This window comes from Erythranthe guttata, chromosome 5 (assembly GCF_056151865.1).
Source record: "Erythranthe guttata isolate IM_541 chromosome 5, IM_541, whole genome shotgun sequence".
NCBI lineage: Eukaryota > Viridiplantae > Streptophyta > Magnoliopsida > Lamiales > Phrymaceae > Erythranthe > Erythranthe guttata.
In genome coordinates this window covers 1305375-1319308 of record NC_142537.1, presented here as the reverse complement: position 1 = coordinate 1319308, position 13934 = coordinate 1305375, and the positions used below count along the sequence as shown (strand labels likewise).

Here is a 13934-nt window from a genome sequence, read left to right as displayed (position 1 = left end):
ACATAAATGAAGTGAAATTATTATCATTATTATTATTAATTTAAAAAAATATATATTATTTATATTTTCAATAAGTAATCTTTATAGCTGGATTGACCTGAAGATTGCTACTAAAGTACAACACGTGAACCCCTCTCCCTTTTACATGAATTACATCACATGATCCACTACAACTATTTGCACCATAATAAATTAAATTTATTATTATATATATATATATATATATATATATATATATATATATATATATATATATATATATATATATATATATATATATATATATATATATATATATATATAAATAAAAAATAAAAATATGTTATTAGGTTTGATTGACATGGATATTTTACTAGTTGAATATTCAATTTTTTTCTAAATTAATAATATGACATATGCATTTAATTTAATAATGAATAAAAAAAAAGATAGTAGTAATGAATTAAATATCCACTATAGTAGAATTTAAAATATAACTTATGGGAAAATAAAAATAAATAAAATAAAACTACAAATAATAGTTAATGAATTAAATAAAAAAGGAGGAGGGAAAAATAAATAAAAGTAAAAATTATCACCAAACCATAGCTGCGCACTGCACTGCAGCAGTTTCTGCAATTTTTTATTTGTTCATCATTTTTAAGTATTTCGCGATCATTTGTTGATTTATTTTTTTCCTGAATTATTTCGTTTAATTGTCGGCCGATTCAAATAAAAAAAAAAGAAAAAAAAATGAGATCTGGAAAGAGTAATCGGGAAGAAGAAGAAGAAGAGGAAGATGATGAAGATTCTGGTACCCAGAAAGATGCGAATCCATCAAATAATAGCACCAGAGGTATTCTTAAATCTCTGAATTTAATTTTCGTTTGTTGTAATAAATTTTTTATTTTTTATTTAGTTTTGGTCTGAATTTTGCTGAATCAGATGGTAAGAACAGCGACAAAGCTAATGCCATGAGATCAAAACACTCGGTCACTGAGCAACGCCGCCGGAGCAAGATCAACGAGAGGTGATTATTTCAATTTCGACAAAAAAAATTAAATTGAGAGGGATTTTTTTTTTTAATTAATTTGATGAATACTTGTGGCAAGACTGATAATATGTAGTATTTGAAAGTATAAATGTGATTAGTCAAAAGTAGTGACCTTCTTAGTGCAATTCTTGAAAATTTATAACAGTGTCCAATTCTGTTTGTTCATCTGCTAATTTTGAAATATTTGTGTTAGATTTAATCTACTAATTTTTTAGGGCAAATTGTATCAGATATTAAGAACTACAATGTGGTTAATGATGATAATACTTTTCTGATAAATAGGTTTTAGGGTAAATTACGGCCACCTTTTAAGATAAGGTTAAATTACGAAAAAAATCCTGATGTTTGGGTAATTACTACCACCCCTCAACTATGAATTTTCTTACGCGTTCGCTCCTATGGTGTCAAATTCAATACAATCTTCTAGATTATGTGGAATGTTCTCTAGTTTGTACTCATTTTGGGCAAATATGCAGTTTACGATGCACCGCATTCTGATATTTACAAGCCAAAAAATACATCTTATGAGCATTTTGTTTCAAAACGTGGATCTCAAATGGGATAAAACGGGTACAAACTGGAGAATATTCAACATAATCTACAAGATTCCACTAAATTTGACACCGTAAGGTTGAACGTGTAACAAAACTCATAGTTGAAGAGGGTGGTTGTAATTACCCAAACATGAAGGGTTTTTTTGGTAATTTGACCTTACCTCAGGGCTGGTCTTAATTTTACCCTAGGTTTTATTGTTATTGATAGTCTTTGGAGCATGTCTTTTGCACTAACAGTTTTTTTTAATACCTCAGATTTCAAGTATTAAGAAAACTAATACCACACAGTGATCAAAAGCGAGACACTGCATCGTTTTTATTAGAGGTAAAATAACGAAATATTGCATCATTTTTTCGTTAGAGGTTTAACTTTTTTGCTGAAGGAATGATTATTCGTTGCAGGTTATTCAGTACGTACAGTTTCTACAGCAAAATGTACAAAACTACGAGGAATCTTATCGACCCAGCAGTTCTGAGCCCACAAAGCTGATGCCCTGGGTAAAAATTCTACAGAATTCCGTTTTATCAATTCTCTTAAGGTTTATATAAATCTTGATTTATTCGTAAAAAGAAAATATTCGTTGTACTTAAATTCGGTAAGTGACATTATTCTTAGTTTTCGTGGCTTGGGAATTTTTTCATTGTTCTAAACTAGTAAATCACCTTTTTTTTCGTTTCCCCCCTCAAAAAAATAACAGAGAAACAGCCATTTGCGTGCCGACCCTAGTTCGACGTTGCATGGTAAGTTTGACCGTGGTCAACACATTCCGATTGAATCAATAGATACACCTTCAGATGCACAGCCTAGTAATGGCCTGAACAATCAAGAAGATTTAATTATTGAAGGAGGGACAATCGGCATTTCTGGTGTTTATTCCCAACGGTAAGTTATTTCATTCATGTATAAAATAAAGGGCAAATTACGGCCACCCCTGAGGTATGGCCAAATTACGAAAAAAACCCTCTTGTTTGAGTAATTACAGCCACCCCTCCTTGTAAATATTAATACATAAAATTTATGTAATTCTGTTATTTACCGAACCAAACCGTATATTCAATTCGGCAAACGGTATGAAATGTGGGCGTACCGAAATTTCGGTTCAATTTTACCATTTAACATCTCTAAATTTACCTCTTGAGGGGTATTTTCGTAAGATAATATAAATAGTTGAGAGGGTGGCTGTAATTACCCAAACATGAGGGGGGGGGGGGGGTTTCGTAATTTGACCATAACTCATGGGTGGCCATAATGTGCCCTAAAATAAATTAATCTTCGTGTAGAATTGGTTGATGAATTATCTTTGTTGCAATATTTTAGCATATACTTAGCTAATCCAATATTCAAATGTGAGTAGGTTATTGAATTCTTTTACGCAAGCGCTTGAAAGCACGGGTGTGGATCTTTCACAAGCCACCATTTCGGTTCAGATCAATCTCGGAAAACGGGCAAATAAGGTGGGTACTAAAAATGAATTTTAGGAAAACGAGTGTTTTTTCATCGTACTGTGTTTTCGTCTCTATTTGTGTTTATCTCACAAGAACGCACTTATTACAACCACATCTTATAGGATCAATCAACCAGTGAAGACTTGGATCAATCTCAGAAAAGATTCAAGACTTGAGAAAAGAAAATAAAAATGCTAGGGTGGTTTCAAAAGGTTCATATTCGATCTTCGATTTTTGTATCATCGGGCTTGTTTTTTTAAGCTAAATAGTTGCTTGTATATTATATATATATTGAGGATTCCTTTTTTCATTTTTTTTTATGTGTTTTGGGTCCCGATAAAATTATGTTCATACACGATCGGTCGTCCCTTTTTGTTATCGGCTTGCTGGGTGTAATTTTTAGCATTAGAGTGATCCATGTATTTATTAAAGGCTGATGAAGATAACTTCATGATTGAAATATTTATTTCCATGCCATTATTTTTTATTTCTGAATGCAATTTTTTTTTATTTCATTTTATTTTTTGATGAATTTCTGAATGCATTTTCAGTGTAGTAACCAAACCGGGCCTGAACGGGCTTCTGAACGGGCTAATTTATAGATGAATATTTATTTATTTATTTATTTATTTATTTATTATTTTCAGAAGATTGTATAGACTGATCTTATCTATCTATGTAATAAATAAATCGAAACTCTCGTAGCCTAGAATTACCACATGTTCTTTCTTTTCTTTTTATGTCATATGTGTCATCCTCTGATGTTTTTCTGAAAAAAGTATGAGTTCAAAAACGAAGTTGGATCACCGAAATTTGACGCGATTCATGAACAGAGCTCGTCAGTTTTCTTTGTCAGACCGTTTCGCTTGGGTTAGTGTTGCTAGCGTACTATTAATACTAAAAAAACACTGACTAACCTGCATAACACCCATTTTGCAGAAAAATGTGAAAATGAGCTAAAAGTTAATTCTAATAGATCTCGCAATATTAGAAGTAAAACAACTGACATAATCCTCATACGATGTTTCTATTAATTGATATGAATTTTCTAAATATTTCTTAAAATAATAAAATTTAATTTTTATGAGTCAAAAAGACGTTAGATCACCAAAATTTGACGCAATTCATGAGCAAAGCTCATGAGTTTTGTTCTTAGGGCCATTTTGCTTGGGATATGGTTGTTAACGTGCTATTAAAACTCAAAAAACCTAAATAAGTCGTGAAAAACGACCATTTTGTAGAAAAAATAGAAAATGAGTTAAACCAAGATTGTAATAGAAATCACAATATTAGAAACAACCCAGCTGACAGAATCATCATCTAATGTTTCTATGAACTTGTATGAATTCAATAAAACTTTCCTAAAATAGCAAAATTTGATTTCTATGAGTCTAAACGAAGTCGGATCACCCGAAATCTGACGTGATTTCTGAGAGTTTTCTTCGCCGGACCGTTTTGCTTGGGTTAGTGTTACTAGCGTGTTATTAATAAATAATACTAAAAAAAAACCCGACTAACTTGCATAAATGACCATTTTGCAGAAAAATGTGAAAATGAGTTAAAAGTTAATTCTAATAGATCTCGCAATTTTAGAAGTAACACAACTTACGGAATCCTCATATTATGTTTTTATTAATAGATATGAATTTTCTATGAATTTCCTAAAATAGTAAAATTTGATTTTTATGAGTCTAAACGAAGTCGGATTGCTGAAATATGAAGCGATTCACGAGCTAAGCTCAGGAGTTTTCTTCGTCGAGATATTTTGCTCGGGTTATTATTGTTAGCGTGCTATTTATACTAAAAAAACTCTAATAAACTGGAATAACGGCCATTTTGTAGCAAAATGCGAAAATGAGTTAAAATCTAATTCCAATAGATCTGCCAATTTTAGAATCAACACAACTGACGGAATTACCATCTGATGTTTTTGTGAATTGATATGATTTTTCTAAGATTTTCTGAAGAAAAACAAAAAGTTAATTCTTATGAGTCGAAACAACGTCGTATCACCGAAATCTGACGCGATTCATGCGTTATATCATGATTATTTTCCATCGGGCCATTTTGTCTGGGATAGAGTTATTAACGTGCTATTAATATTCAAAAAAAAAAAAAAAACCCTAAAAAATAAGGAAGAACAATCATTTTGAAGAAAATGTGAAAATTGGTTAAAACTTCACTCCTATTAGATCTCGCATTTTGGTACGTTTCGTAATTGATGGGTGTGTTTGCGACACACTCCATAATTCACGAGTGCAAAGTGAACTTTGCCCTATATATTATATATACTTAATAGATGGGAATCGTGTAATCTTGATTACTGCAATATAATTATAATTGAATATGATCTAAGCTAATTATTAATCTTTATTTTAAAAATATTAAATAAATAAATATTTGACTCGAACCTCGAACCTCGAACAGGCAGCAGCCCGACCAAAGTGATACACATACATACATTCATGCGCCAAAATATACGGCCTGTTATAGTCCGATAAAGTGTGGATAAACGAGCTCTCGTACATTCGAGTTGTTTACAAGAACAGCATAAGATTTAAAATGTATTCCTCAGTTAAACTGAGTGGACAAAAAATATGTGTCGGCCACAAAAAAGCTATCAAGACAGACACATTCCTCATTTTCTTCCCTAATTAATTATCTCAACTACTATTTTTTTTTCTTAATTTAATTTTTTTTTATTAAAAAAAAAAAAAAAAACCATGTTTTAAGGGAGAAATGGGATTTGCTTGTTATGTATAGGGCGTCGCCTTCTAACCCAATTATAATCCACTGTTAAATATTCTGATGCTCCCTTCCCTCCTGCTGCTTTTTTATTCACCACATGTTCCTTCTTTTTAGCTTTTTCTTTCTTGCCTGTTTATTACAAAATGTAACATAAGACATAGAGTTCAAGAATAATGTAATAATATGGAAAAAAAAAAAAAAAAAAACAGTTTGTATCATGAAGTTGAAATAATGAGTAATTTGATATAGAGTAAATTACGGTCACCCATGAGATAAATGCTCAATTTACAAAAAAAAACCCTTATGTGTGTGGGTAAATTACGCTGTACCTGATGAAGCTTCCATCAACTTCTCTAGCGGCATGTGCCTATTTTCACCGAAACTCTTCACCTATTAATTAGCAGAAAAGAAAACCTTAAACTCGTCGAAGATCAGCTAAAGGTTGTTGTTGTAAGATCATAGGAAGAACAAAAAAAAAATGAAAATCATACAGATGATGAAGCCTCTTCTTGAAGTTTGAGTTTCCTTGGCAGCAAAGGCAGAAGAGTTAGCTTGACTCGATGAACTCCATAATCAACTGATAAAAAAAATGTAAAAATTATATTTATGATTAAATATCTACAAAAGAATATGTAACAGCAATATTTATAATATATTACCATTTTGGACATGAGTTACATGATCAGAAGAACAGGATGCAAACTGAATTAAGACAGCTACACATAATGCAGCTATAATAAGATTCAATGAGGCCATATATATATAAGCTTTATTTTTTCTACTTGTTTCTTTAAGCTTTGTGAAGCTAACCTGTAATATATATATATATATATATATATATATATATATTAAAGTGAGAAGAACATACACAAAGCACAAAATCAAGAGTCCCCAAAACAAGTTTTGGAAACTCCACACTATTTGAATTGGCTCACTTGTCACCTACCTAATTACATGGTGGGCCCACAAAATAGCCTCTAGTTTTTTTAAGACGATCAATTCAAATATTACATTTATTTAATGTTGCACTCGATGAAATTCACCGTTTTTTTTTTTTTTTCACGCTAGAGATTATTTGAAAAGTTTAGCCTGTAATTCCCTGCTTTTGGTGACAAGAATATAAGACTTTCATCAGTTACATTGTGAACTAAATTAAATAATAAAACACCTCAAAACGGGCACGAAAATTGAATAAATCGATAAATTTTGTTCCAAGAATTTTAAACAAAAATCCCCCGGCAAGCGGACTCGGAGAAGCGATAATAATGCAAACCAAGCCTAGGAAAAAAAAATATATCAACATGTATGAATAAATAGCAGCAACCCCACAAATCCTTACGATTTAAAAATTTATCATCGTATATCTGCACTAATATAACAACCTAGTACCAATTGTCCGAAAAAAAGAACCCTTCAAAATCTACAGCAAAGAAGGCCTGATCTCCATCCCTTGTGTTTCCGAAAATCTCTCCCGACACCTTCTTTCGGTATTCTCTCTGGACTGCTATTCCATTCCTCTTGCAATCTGTCATTTTTTTTAGAGAGAGAATATTCCATGAGTCAGAAAATGCACTAGCAAGAGTGATGATAATAATAATAAGAAAGAGAGACGGATCGAAAAAGTTTTTATTACACTGGAAAAGCGAAAGATCTGCCACTAGTTGCACTGCCGTCGGATCGATGGGAGATGCTTCCGGAATATGCTGCTGGACCCGAGAAAGTGATAAGACCACCAGCAGAGAAGCTCGTCTCTCCTTCGTCCCGCTTCAGAAAATTCGATCCCCCAAGAGTGACCTCACTATTCACCGAATTTACGCTCTTGCCACTAGAAGAAACACCATCATCACTACTAGATTCTTTAGCAACGCTCGGAATTGTTTTTGGGGTTACAATTTCCATTTCCAATTTATCAACTTTCTTGGTAGTGGAAGAATAATCGTCGGAAAAAACAAAAACATCGTCGGCTGTTTTGAGGGGTTTTTCTTCTTCGATTTCTCCTATGCTAGTAGTAGTAGCATTTGAGGGATTGCCTGAGCCAATAATAGACTGTTCCTCGATGTTTTCAGTTACCGGTTTCGTAACGCCAGCTGGCGCTGGTGCTGGCGATTTGAAATTGAAAGTAATGCTGCCATTTTCGACTTTACTCTTGAAAGATAAGCTACTTGCTTGCACATGATCTCCCTTCGGCCCTGCTTCTGACGAAGAAATCTCCTGAAAATAAATTCACCATTTTCACATAACCAAATTTCCATCTGTATATAAACTTCAGAACAAGATACGTAATACACGACTATATATATAAAAAAAAATTAAAAAATTAAAAAAGAGTACAAGACTAAATTATTGGGATTTTCTTGAAATAATCACCTTAAAGCACCAATCTTTATACCAAGAAACGAAAAAGTTACCTGATCTTGCAGATGTTCGACTTTAAAAATATTATTATTAGTACTATCGTCACCATCAAAAGAATTTATAAAAGATCTGAGAAAACTCCGTGTGCCGAATTCTTGAATCGGGAGAGTTTTATCCACGAAAGATCTCTTTTCCGAAGCATCGATCAAAGTCGGGTTTTCTGACGGCGGCAAAGCTGGACTTTCCTGACCAGGTAATTTGTCTCGGCTTTCTTCTTCGCTCCCATCCTCTTCGACAGGAAAGATAATAACCTCCACCCTATTCGTATTGTCCGATGATGACGTGGCGAACTCGTCAGACACAAAAACTTCCATATCGGAAGCTTCTTCTGTATTATTATCATCATCATTCACAGACATATTCATGCGTACATCCTCCACAACATGATAATTGATCTCTTTGTAGCAAACTATAATCTCTGGCTTTTCGTATTCCGATTCATTCTCATCGTCGTCGTACGGCTTCGTGTCCGTCTCGAACAAATCGACAGGAGAGATAAACGGAGAACTCTCACTCGAAAGTATGTCCGTAAACTCCTCGACTGTCAAAGGATATTCTTGCTCTTTCTCTTCTTTCTCTTTAGCATTTGTTCCGAAAGATTCCGAATCCACATCATCATCCTCCTCCTCCTCGAAACTGCTCGGACGACAAACGGGCCTAATTTGATCCGTCATAAGATTTTCAAGATCCTTGTCCGAACACAACGAATCTTCTTCATCCTCGTCCAAACTGCTTACACGGCACAAGGGCCTAATTGTAATTTCCTCTCCCGTAGAATTTCCTCTCCAAAGCTCGTCGGTACGTCCTTTTGCATCGAATAATGGAGGATTTGTTTCTCTTACATATATTTCTTTATTACTCTCGAACGAGACCAGAGGAGGAACATCCTCTCTCTGTAAAGTTTGAGATTGGTAAAGCGTCGGGTTTTCCTTCATCGTCGTGTCTTGTTCAGCTGAGTCATAGACACTGTCGTAAAATAATTTTTAAATAAGTTCTTTATTTTACCGATATTGAGAAAAATGCAGTAATGAAATAATAGTATTTTTTTTTTAATCGAAAATCGAGAGACGGAAATACTTACCAGCTTTCACGCTTCGCATCACTCGGGATGGTTTGGAGAATTCTCAGTAATTGTGAAGCAAACATTCATAGGCAGGTATTCAAATACTCGACTGAGAAATAACAAACGAAAATTCATCGTAAATATATATTTATATATATACACAGATGAAGTAAATCGAAAGAAAAAAAAATCCTAAACGATTAAAAAAAACAGCACTGTAAATAAATGTAAATCAATTAATTATTCTAGAAATTTTAATCATCGAAACTATCTGTTATTCGCTGATAATTCAAGAAAACAGTTGAAATGCATAGATTCGTCGATATATATGCATTATTCACCATTTAGATTCCCGACGAACATGAAGTAAAATCCAATACGAAAACCTAACAAAAATCTATTACCTCAGATTTTTCTGTGCAAGAACAGAATGAAAAAAAAATAGCAAATCTCGAGGCGTAAAACAATAGCAGCAAATGAATGTGTATGTATCGAAAAATCCCCCTTCACTCGTATATTATATGTAAAAGTATAGATTAACATTTCAAAATTTTCGGGGGGAAGAGCAATTATCTTTATTTATTTAATATAGGCATAAAGAGAATTCTTGAGCTTTGGAATCTTAACTTTGTCTAAATGTAAGGAAGAAGACAAGAAAAGGTCACCACTTTGTCTTATAAAAACAAAATTGCTCAATTTCAAACTAAATCAATATTTCTTGATTTAAATTATAATGAACTAATTCTTTTAATATTTATATTTGTGATCTAAATTTCTATTATTTATTATTTACCCTATCCTATAATCAATCTCACTTGCTACAAAACAGAATTTGATATAAAGCCTGACTTCTTACAGATTTGGTTTAATCTGATCCCAATTAAAAATTAAAAAAAAAAAAAAAAATTGAGAATAAGAACAAGAAAAATATGAATATTAAATAAAATAATAATTATTTCTTCTTTACCTCTTGGGTTTTATAAATTCACTGCAAATTCCTTCCTTTTTCACTGCAACATTTTCAGAGGGGATGATCAGCTTTAAACCCAATAAAGACGAAATAAATCCAAATTCAAAAATTAAAATACAAATAAAATTAAAATAAAATGAAAAATCCAATATCCAGTAGATCAGTTAATACACGGATCACAATTAAAACGATGAACTAATTTACCCAGACGCAAACGAACAAATAACGCAAATCAATGCGCCATTTGTTGAAAACTAAATACTGTGTGTTTTCGTGTGTTTGTGTGTGTGTGTGAGAGAGAGAGGAGAGAGAGAAGAGAGAGAGAGAAACCAGATTAGTTCTGCTCCAGTTAGTTGTGAAAAAAAATTGCAACTTTTTTTTTCTTTAAAAAGTAGAGAGAATTTGGTGGCGAGGGCTCAGCCGGCTAAATGTTCGTTTGACTTGAACAATATTAATATATAGATACAACAATTACATACATGATACATGTACCCCGTAGATAGATACATCCTCTCTCTCTCTCTCTCTATCTCTCTCGCGTCAAGAAGGAGATTTCTAGAGAGAGAAAATAGTGGGAGCAATATGTGTAGACAGTCGAAAGGCAATAAAAAGAGAGTTGCCACCCATCAACACCTAAAATAGTCAACTCCTGCTTTCTCTCTCTAAATATACATATGTATACATATAAACGGTAATAAAATGGCGATTAATTATTAGGATTTTTTATTTATGATAAAAAATTCCCTTATTTTGTTTGTTTGTAATACGGCATCGTTTCAGTCTAATTAGGGCAGAAGATCGTTACTAGTTATTGCATGTAGATCCCTCGGGATAAATAATATTGTAAATTAGTTAATAAAGTTAATGGGATTTGGGGAAAATTCTGACAGTGGATTCTGTGAAGATTTTCCTTTTTTGCCCCCATTATGAAAAATCCCAGTTCTTTGGACTAGGTGGAGGAATTAGCTATAGTCGATGATGCCCGGAAACTTCGGTAATTATTTATTTTGGAAACGTTTTGGAAATCGAAATATCATAATGCATGCCATAAATGTTTTGGGATCGTTTTCTAAATATTTAAAAGTTTAGGGATGTTTGTGGTAAAAGTGAAACAATGAAACGTTTTTCTGCCCCAAAAACAAATCCAAAATTCGTTTTAACTAAAGACTTGGAATTCCCTTTGCTTGAAAAAAGCTTAAATTTTATGTTTATTTTTCACATCTAACAGTGTTTTAATATTGTTTTGATGCTAGTTCCGTGATAATAAGTTTATATGCCTTTGCATATATTTTATCGAATGATAATTCGGATTGGAACTTGTAACCTATGCATAATTTGTCGATACAAATATGTAATTGATAATAAGTATATATGTTAACGTTACAATATCTTTTTAGAAATTATGGATATATCCCTATATTTACACGTTCTCGTATCTATTTTTTTGGAAAATGGGAATTTTCTGTTTCGCAGTGTCTGCGTTCCTGTGTTCGTGCTACATAAGCTATAGTTTATACTTTATGGTACAATATGCTCGTATTTTCGTTATAATATATTATTTTGTTTTATTAATAGATATTATCTAATGGCTTTGATCAATCTATGCATAAGATATGTTGATAAAATAAAATATAAATCCATTGCCTTTTTATATAAAATATAACTCAAGTAATACATACAACTTCATGTAACTAAATCTTAATTGTGGATGACATTCAATATCAAAGAAATCATCTCAAATTTTTATTTTAGGATAAAATTTAATTTTTCAGGTTATGAATTTGGTGTGCTTTATTAAAAAAAAGTAAAAAACAAAATAATTAATTATTTATTTATTTCCAATGAGTTTAGTTGGTCGATGTTGTTTTGGCTTTGAATAAAAGTAAGTCATGAATCATGGATACACACACAAAATGGCATATTCTGGTGGATATGTATTTTCTCTTATTTTTTGTTTAATTTAATTATTTTGGAATTTTAAATTGATTTTGGAGCCACTAATATTCAATATGCTTAACATGTCTTTGCCCATCCTATTAAGTATCAATATACTAATATTGACATTATAGATTTTTTTTAATTGTAAAAGTCACAAACATTTGAAGGGATCTGGCCCAATTAACTATATTTAATTACACATAAATAATTGTATTTCATTTCAAAATATGAATTAATTATATAATACATATGCTGAGTTCCATAATGATTTAATCATTTAATGTTCAATATGATCTGTTGCAGGGAATAATATGATCGTTTAATTAATTACATTATTATACAATTTTTTTTTTATTTTTTTTTGAAATAGTATACAAGTTGAATATACACAATTAAATGGAAAATTGCAGCCTTTTTGTGCAAAGACAAAAAAAACACAGAAGGAATATTGAGAACAGCAATACTGACTTGTGATGACAAATGGACAAATTTTGGGGGACAGTTTTTCTGCCTTTTCTTATTTTGTTCCTCATTTTAATTTGTTTATTAAATATATATATTGGACAAATTAAATTCCATATCTAATATATATATATATATATATATATATATATATACCCTATGGGCTATGACAGTGAAATGGTCGGCCAATGTTTCCTAAGTATGCACTCATCTTGAAACAACGAACTAACGAACGGGCAGTAACCGATTCAAGATTTTAAGTTCACGAGGACCGAATGCATTAAAAAAACTATGAGAGGAGGTCATTAATGCTTTTATAAATATTTTTTTTAATATATATATACATGATTAATTAGTTTATAAGATTTTAATTTATTTAAATTCATTGAATTAATAGTTACAGCTAACTTTAGGTAAATACACTTCTTGGGCCATTTGGGCACATATCATATCAAATTCGTCTGTATAACTTTACTATATTTCTATTTTTATTTGGAGGGAATAAGTTTACTACAGGCCCATCTAAGTAACTTTAGGCCTACTAGAAAAATATTTTAGGCCCAATAGACAAAAAAAGGCCAAAAAAATTATAGAGGCCCAATAGACAAAAAAGAGGCAAAAAAGTTATAAATAAATGTTGCTGCCCAGGATCGAACTGGAGACCTTTAGTGTGTAAGACTAACGTGATAACCACTACACCACAGCAACTGATTGTGGTGATTTTCTTCATTTAAAATCCATAATCGGATCAGAATATGAAGGACAACCCCACATTTTTCTGTAGCGGAGGAGATCTCGAAACGATACGTGTAGCTTCGGTAATCTGAGCGGCCTGGAAGTTAACCGGGGCGGGAAGCTGTCGTCCGGTGAGGAGAACATGGGGTTTTTCCGGCTGGAAGTTGTCGGAAATTGAAGCAATTATTGATTAACCGAGAGACTAGGCCACGGAAAAAATATTACAAATACAGTAGAACCTCAATAAATTAATAACTTCGTTTAAATAATAATTTCTTCTGATTCTTACTCGGTAAAAACATATTAAATTATTAGTTCCATAAACTAATAAAATTTTGCTAGTCTCGACTGCATTAATTTATAAAAGTTTAACTATAGTTATGTATAGCCAGGTGATAGACGAAAATTCAAACTTAAAAAAACGCAGAGAGTATTACAAAATAATTAAATATGTGTTGTAATTTATTTTTCCAAATTCCAGTAATACATACGTAATTCCAATAGTGATATAAGTAATTTACTTTTCCAAAATTCCAGTAATATGACAGGTAATTTATTAGAAAGAAAAGT

At 31.8% G+C, this 13934-nt stretch overlaps 2 protein-coding genes and 1 non-coding gene across 5 annotated transcripts; 1 reads left to right on the top strand and 2 right to left on the bottom strand.

Moving 5' to 3' along the window:
• Positions 1 to 474: 474 nt before the first annotated feature.
• On the top strand, positions 475 to 3548 carry LOC105974815 (transcription factor BIM2-like). The gene is made up of 7 exons (XM_012999976.2): positions 475 to 835; positions 925 to 1009; positions 1843 to 1912; positions 1990 to 2085; positions 2286 to 2470; positions 2943 to 3042; positions 3156 to 3548. The coding sequence occupies exons 1-7, from the start codon at positions 733 to 735 to the stop codon at positions 3207 to 3209; spliced, it is 693 nt and encodes a 230-aa protein (XP_012855430.2). The 5' UTR covers positions 475 to 732; the 3' UTR covers positions 3210 to 3548.
• A 3390-nt stretch (positions 3549 to 6938) lies between these two features.
• Positions 6939 to 10910, bottom strand: LOC105974797 (uncharacterized). 3 transcript variants are annotated; one of them, XM_012999953.2, is made up of 6 exons: positions 10560 to 10910; positions 10227 to 10269; positions 9278 to 9368; positions 8190 to 9162; positions 7415 to 7992; positions 6939 to 7306 (listed from the first exon to the last, which is right to left on the bottom strand). In XM_012999953.2, exons 3-6 carry the CDS (start codon positions 9340 to 9342, stop codon positions 7195 to 7197), a joined length of 1728 nt encoding a protein of 575 aa, XP_012855407.2. In that variant the 5' UTR covers positions 9343 to 9368; positions 10227 to 10269; positions 10560 to 10910; the 3' UTR covers positions 6939 to 7194. The 3 variants fall into 3 exon arrangements, with proteins under 3 accessions (XP_012855407.2, XP_088674581.1, XP_012855408.2); XM_088818455.1 differs by having other exon boundaries at positions 10709 to 10880; XM_012999954.2 differs by having other exon boundaries at positions 10434 to 10879.
• Positions 10911 to 13264: 2354 nt separating this feature from the next.
• TRNAV-UAC (transfer RNA valine (anticodon UAC)) lies at positions 13265 to 13337 on the bottom strand. The gene has a single exon. It is a non-coding gene; the product is annotated as a tRNA-Val (tRNA).
• Positions 13338 to 13934: the final 597 nt, after the last annotated feature.